General features: G+C 36.0%; 1 protein-coding gene across 1 annotated transcript; it reads right to left on the bottom strand.

Annotated features, from left to right (window-relative positions):
- Positions 1-929: 929 nt before the first annotated feature.
- On the bottom strand, positions 930-7,238 carry LOC114733170 (GATA transcription factor 26). The gene is made up of 8 exons (XM_028920575.1): positions 6,765-7,238; positions 4,619-4,990; positions 3,636-4,065; positions 3,371-3,434; positions 2,908-3,011; positions 2,398-2,584; positions 2,190-2,301; positions 930-1,440 (listed from the first exon to the last, which is right to left on the bottom strand). The coding sequence occupies exons 1-8, from the start codon at positions 6,802-6,804 to the stop codon at positions 1,136-1,138; spliced, it is 1,614 nt and encodes a 537-aa protein (XP_028776408.1). The 5' UTR covers positions 6,805-7,238; the 3' UTR covers positions 930-1,135.
- Between the last annotated feature and the right edge of the window lie 223 nt (positions 7,239-7,461).

The raw sequence follows: 7,461 nt of genomic DNA, 5'->3' as shown, positions 1-7,461 counted from the left end.
TATAGCGTGGAGAAAACTACTATTGTTATGCAAGGGTGGTGTCTTTATGAGAAAAGTTAGGCTCTCACTTTATATTCACCTTGTAAATTAATAGATAAGAAAATCCCACAAAAGGATTGAAAATTACTTTAAATTTCAAATTAAGATTGTTTTCTACACTTACAGGTTTTTTGATTACACTTAATTTGCAAAATAACACATTTTTATAGAAATTTTTAATTTGAGATTTAGGAATTTTTAGATTGCTTATGTGGGATTTTTCCTTAATAGATTTCAGTATTATACAAAAGATGCTGAATTGCAATTTTTTTAGAAAAATTATTTCTCCGTGCCACTATTAAATTTATTGACGGAAAAGAAACAGTAGTTTCATGTCATGTTCAACCTCAACCCTCTAACTGATTTGCAAATTTGTTATTGACATATGTTAATTCGCAGCGTGACTTGAATTGAATGCCTGAGGGAAAAGTGTAAGATTTTCGACCTCATCCCTACCATTGACTAATACCGCACGCCAATTTTCTTTAATTTTAAAGAAATTTGTGTAAATTTTCATTTTCAATCTTGTAGTTTTTGGTCATTACACATTTTTCTTTTCTCAGAGTGTAGAAAGAGAGCTTGATCATGCAATATAATTCAGAAATTTAAATCCTTACTAATTAACTTACTAAATTGGTCTCAACTGCTATTCTCCCCTCCACTTGGAGTCCAACCTGGCCTTCTTTGGCTCATGCTCAATCTTACTTCCAGTCTAAACTACAACCTCCCATTATGTTTTTGTCCGGATGCCATTTTCCTTCACCTACGTTAGAGATGGTGGGGATGTTTATAGGGGAAACAGGGGACTAAAATTATTCACAGCATAAAGTACAAGAGCAATCAAAACTCCGGAGATCCGTTGCTCTGCGTTTCATGCTATATGTACAATCTGTCATCAAACCTATACAAAAAAGCCCCACCCAAATTTCATCCCTTAGCAATCCAAGCTCCAAAAGGTTGTATAATAACAAAAGCATCAGCCATCATATATCTTGTACAGGGGATTTTGGTAATTAAGATGCAAAATATGCATACCCCCATCAAGACACAAGGCTTAGGCCATGGCCACCCAAGAAACCTGACAAGACAAGAGTGATCAGTAATAGGCAACATGCTGGTATGCCGAGCTACTGCTATTGCTGGGCTGAGTACCAAATCTTAAGGCTGGATGCAGCAGTTCTGCTTCTGGAAAAGAACTGTTAGATCGCACTTCGAGCAACAGATCTTGATCAGAACTCTCGTCGACGAAGTTGAAAGAATCCAGCATTTGGGGGCTGCCATCAGTGGGCAAAGCCAATAGGCCTTTTGGACTGAAGCAAGAGCCATCTCCAAAGACTTCCTTGCCCTCACTACCAGCCCTCATGATCACCCTTTGGGGGCTCTTAACTGTTGACTTCAGTTCTGAAAAAACAAAAGGAATGTTAAGAATGACTCTTCATTTAAGCCATAATCACAAGAGATAACCAGCGTCAGTTCTAACTAACAGCTGTTCAATAGGACTTCAAATCTTCATTTGTATCACTAAGTAAGAGTTCAAATCCAAATGATTATGAGCTGAGGGCATTATTATTGCCAAGTTGTTTTAGTACAAATTTAAGACTAGTAGCAGTAGCTTAAGTGCTTATTGCCCGCGAGCAAATTGAAAGCCTCCAGCCTCTAAGTCAGTAGAATAATAATAGTAACCAAAAACTTAAACAAAAGGAAAATTTATATGTGACAACAAAATTTAGCAAATCAAAGTTGAGGTAGGTTATTATAATTGTGCAATGTTAAATCATAAACAGTAGCACATTCGGGAAAAAAATGTCAAAGTGCCATGACTATCAATTCCAAGAGCAATGTGTTTTCACTAGCTTAAGCAAAAACTGAACTTTTTTGGCCAAATAAGCCAAACTGAAACAGGACCTTTTAGTGAAGGGTTTATCTAAAGAGATGGTTGTTAAAAGAACAAAATGGGTTAACACAATCTATATAGCTGACCCCATATAGTGTGATAATGTTTATTGTTTTTGTAAAACTGTAGTATCAGTTTTACACAATAAACTCAATTTTGCATCAGTGTGCAATAGCAAGAGAGTAGCTAATTTCAAGGCCTTGTTATACAGTCTTTTTCCCCCTCTGAATTTAGAAGAAAAGGATAATGGGCTAACCAGGAAAAGTTTGTTCTGTGCTGTCACATAATCTCTTCTCGTTTGCAGCATTACTGGATGCAGTGCCAGTACATCCAAAAGCAACAGATTTTTCATCTCGGTATTTGCATCTCTGCATTCATTAAAGGATGTGATAGCTGATAAGTATTATTATCTAAATTCATCACTTCACAACCAATGATGCCATACATAATAAGCCAACATTAACCTTAAGTAAATCGTATTGCTCCACCCATTTTGACTGTGAAAAATCACATAATGCGAGCCGTTTCAAAGCCTGGCAATCACCAGCGTTTGACCCCAGTGAAGAGGTATCAAAGACACCTTCCCCGAGAAGCTGTTGAAAGTAAGTTAAGTTCTTTCTGAACTGAAAGCTGTTGAACATGGTTTTAAGGCTGCACAGTCGGAAAAAAAAAGAACAGTCACTACGGTCAGATTCAGTCTGTACTTTAGATATTGCCTTGAAAATCAAACATCAGAGACACGATAAAAGCTTAGATACATAAAATTTATTTTTCCCTATTTTGAGGTGATAAAATGCATAACTTTCTTAAATATCCAAGACTCAGATCATAACACAGAAATTTTAGTTCACGATCTTGACAAATTTTGATCCACTTGGACTTGCTATCTAATTTAAAAAGATTTTTAAGAAAAAAAATATACACTAAAAATTCTTTACAAACCTAAAAGGATTCTGCGCGACAGAGAAACTGACCTGTCAGGAAGTTTAGCAGTATCAACTGCAGGGAGACACTTCAGTAATTTTTGCTGGTCCTCATTCGTCATGTTCGTGAAGAACACCTCAGAGTTTACAACATCCTATGCCAAACATGGGAGCAATTAAATATATAGAACATTCCAGAATTTGAAAATTATGAAGTAGTATTGATCCGTATATCATTTGAAATTTTAACAACACTATAGATATACATAACCAAAGAAAAAAGGAAAAAAAAAAGCACAAGGCGAATAAAACATAAGCAAATTATATGAAATGAAAATATAGCTTGTTTTCAAAAGCCATGTTAAATTAGAACAGTTGACTGCAGAAACATGCAATCTTATCACTAGTTTTACTTATTTATCTTTTTGGTCAGTCACAATCTCATGAATCAACATATTTGTCAATTTATCTCTCACAGTGCAATCAAAAGGGACAAAATGGAGATATAACTCACCGTTAAATCTATCAAGCACAGTGGTGAGTCAGGATATCCAAGGATTTGTGAAGTTTCAGGCTCCCTGACACGCCAAAATAAAAAGAAATGTTAGTGAGAATTGAGGATATTCTCTCTGGCTCTTCGGTGCTGGAGAGTCAATATCTCCGCATTCATAATATTTCTTCACAAATTCATATGCATAAAGAAGCAAGCAACACGGGATTTGTTATATAATGAAGCTATGTATGCCAGACTAACAAACTAGAGACGGGAAAATACTTACCTTTTCAGTTTCTCCCGCTGAATTCCTGGGCTAGCAGAGTAGTTGATATTTTCAACTCCCTGAGATGGAAAATTCATGCCAGTGAAATCATTACGCATATCAACAGCACCAGAGTATGAATATGCCTCACTCGTTGGGCATTGCTTGTTATCAACTGAAAGGGAACTAGCCTCAGATTCTTCTTCACGGGCTATAGAGCTAGGATGCCTAATGAGAACACTTCCATGTCCTATCTCAACAGAGACCATTGGTGTTTCACTATCAAAAATGAGATCCTCTTCAGAAGATGCAGAGAAATAGGACTGCTGTTCATGAAGGATAGTATATAAATCTTTTGTGAGCTTCTCAACAGAAGATGGCTTTTGACGGTTCACACAGGATCTCTTTTTTGAGGGCACCATGCCATCCCTCACCACTGACTGAGCAGGACCTAAAATCAACACGCAGATGCTATCTATATTAGAATTAGAATTACATGTGTTATGCAAAGAAAATGAAGGGTTTATATGTTATAAGAAGCATGAGGTTACATATGTACCATGACAAAAGAGTTCTTATTCTAAGATAGCCAATAAAACAGATAAAGATTAACAGTTGTCAGTAAAAAATGTATTGCCTAAGAAATATTTTTATACACACATAACTTGATAACAGATAATCCATATCTAATTGTCGGACTGTTTATATTTATGTCACACACTGGATCCTTTTTGTCAATACAAAGCCATGCTAATTTTTTGTTCACTCATCTTCCTTGAAGATAACAAGCCGTTGTAAGTCACGCTGCAAATCCACAATTTATATTTCTCATCCTGCCTCCCTCATTTTTATTACAAACTTCAAGATAATGGATTGCCCATCATAAATATGAACCAGCAATAAAAGCCATATCATCTCACTGAAAAGATCAATGCTTCCATAGTCAATGATGAACAAATAATCATCCAATTATAATAGCATATAGGAAATGTCCAAACTCCAACCTGTCAAGTCGCTAGCATCTGTTCCAGCAAATTGAGCACAGCTCTCTGAGTAAGAAACAGCTGATCCTGAACTTGATCTATTGCTTGCATCTTCATCTATAACCTTTTGAGATCCCTGGTTGTAACCAGAGGCAACCCATCCAGATACTAAATTATCATGGTTCTGCTTTCGTTTGAGCAATTTCACTTCTTTGTTCTTAATTAATGATATGTTCTTTGCCCTACAAAGCCTTTGATCCTCATAATCATCGGTTTCTGACCGAGCATGTAAAGGGGTATAATTTGCTAGGGTTCCCTTTGTCCTCCATCGAGATCCACATGCATTGCATAGCACTGGCTTTTCTGGTGGCCCATTGCGCCAAAGTGGTGTGCCTGTGGCAATGCTTATTTGTCAGAAATCAATAAAAATTTCCACTTTTGTTAACAAGAATAGCGATGTACTTCACATAGACAATCAAATGCACAATCCATACAGTATCAAGTTTATGATTCATTATAAAATAAAATCGGGAGTTTATCACAAGTCAAGACATAGCTTAAGCCTCTCATGGAAATTACAATTACAGGGAAGATGGACAAAATAAGTCTTAGCAGTGGAGAAATTGTTAATACTGGGAAATTCTGTTGAGTAGCATGCAAGCTTTATTTACAATTACTCAACAACAATATCAACAACAAGATCCTTCATTGAGTATATTTGAATGGGACAACTAATATCCAACAGACCACAGCCCTATCTGTCTTTTTGATACCTCTCTTCCAAGAAGTACCATTTTTCTCTTATTAGAGTGCTCTAGGCTGTCCTCTAACTGAGTAGTGCCATTGATCGGGTAATAGGAGGGTATGGACAGAAGATGCATACTTCACATGAATTATAATCAACTTGCGAGGGAAAACAGATGCACCAACAGACCAAAGGAGGAACTATCAATTAATGTTCCCATGAGGAAATGGAAGGGGCCAGTAGCTTGTATATACAAGGATAGCTACCTAAACTCAACAAAAATCGCCTGTCCAGACTGTTGGTTATTAGCTATTAATTAATAGATAAGCTTCAATTATTAATGTTATGGAAAGCAACACCCTTTAGCAAGGAAATGAAGATCTTGGTTTACTAGGTGAACTCAAACATAGAAGAGGTGTATACTAATACTGAAGAGAATTTCTGCATTTGAACTGAAATGAATAACGTTATAGACAGAACATAGGTGCACGTCTTAGTCACCCAGTTATTGTCCTAACATTAATAGCTGAGGCTTACTTAAGACATCACAGTTGAAGAGAAATGAATGAATTAATATCATTTCTGTTATGAGTTTTATGACTGCAATCACTCAACTAAATATGAGAACACACACTAGAGTTTTAAATGACACAACACCTGCTAGGCCCTGAACATGTAGAACTGATTCAAATTCAAGATACACAGTCCCATAATTAAAAACAACTAATATCTTCAAGGCATGAGTTGAAGAATAAGGGTCGATTTTCAGCCAGAAGGCAGGAGAGAAAGAAATGTCTGAAGGATGGAAGCAATGCTGGGAGCAAGATCCTGTGATTCGATGAAGAATTGCTCAATTCAAGAGGCAATCACTATGTAAAACATCTTTCAGATCGCAAAGCTCGATCAGCTACGGCATTTTACAAATGCATGACTTTCTTTGCTCTTTTCTTTCTCTCTTTCTTCAATTTACCACTGCAAACGGTATGCGGATTGACTCTTTCAGATGAAGACCTTAACAGGAATATAATCCGGCAATCAAGTAATGAGTCCCATCTTGCATCCAGTGAAGGCCAGGCATAATTTTGCCAATTGCATTTGCTCGAAACTCAAAAGAGTAAAGAGAAATGACGACCAGAGTCCCGAAAGATAAACCAGGAGGAAATCAATAAAATTCCCAGAAATTTTGAACTTCAAATACACCGGAGAAAAGAATATTGGTGTTCGTGAATTCATTTACAATTGCAGAAGCCTAAATTCTTTATTAATATTGTTCATCAACTATTCCCGTCTCACACATCTATGTTGTGTAGAAATTATCATGTGAGAAGACAGTTGCAGAATACTCTGATGCAAAAAATAGTCCAAGAACTCATAAAAGATTCACCAAAAAAGAAAACTCATATTGGAGGAACAAGCACTCACTTGTAACTCCACAGTGATAGCAAGGCCCTTGCTTAACCATGTCTTTCTCTTTTTTTCTCAAAGGTAAGAAAAATAAATATGAGGAAATTTACAGAAACCAGAGGAAAATATTTTTTTATTGGCGGAAAAAAAAAATAGAGATGGAATTTTCTGGAAATATAATAGTTTTCTTCAATCCTTTTGCGGCATACACAACTGCGTATGAAGCCTCTTCTGAAACAAACCCAGAATGATAGTTTACAGAAGAAAAAAGAAGCAAGAAAACCCCCCAAACAGTTCGTTCAATAGCTTCCCAGAGGAAAAAAATTCACATAAATAGCCACAAGTCAACTAAAATTGAAGAGATTTAATTTCCATATTTCAGCTGGAAATCTGCACAATTCAATGGAAGAGAAAAAACCATTGGGAAGAATCTCATAAACGGCTTTAGAAAGAGGAAAGAAAGATGAAATGGGGTTAGAGAGAGAATGAGGAGAAGAGAGAGAAAGGAAGAGGGGTCTCTGTATGTGACCTCTTGTATTGCCTAAGAAGTAAATGTTCAGCTTTGTTTTTTTCTTTTTTAATAATTTTCATCCAACTTTTCCTTTTTGTTAATGTTAGATTTAATTTTTAATCAGAAAGATTTCGATTTTGTGTTCCTAAATTGAAATTTTAAACCTTTTAACTTAAATTTTACCCCATAAGCGGAACAAAGAAT

This window comes from Neltuma alba, unplaced genomic scaffold (genome assembly GCF_004799145.2).
Source record: "Neltuma alba isolate B1F8T4 unplaced genomic scaffold, ASM479914v2 tig00012975_pilon, whole genome shotgun sequence".
In the NCBI taxonomy this organism is placed as follows: Eukaryota; Viridiplantae; Streptophyta; class Magnoliopsida; order Fabales; family Fabaceae; genus Neltuma; species Neltuma alba.
The sequence above is the reverse complement of the archived record's forward strand: the minus strand, read 5'-3'. Positions and strand labels throughout refer to the sequence as shown.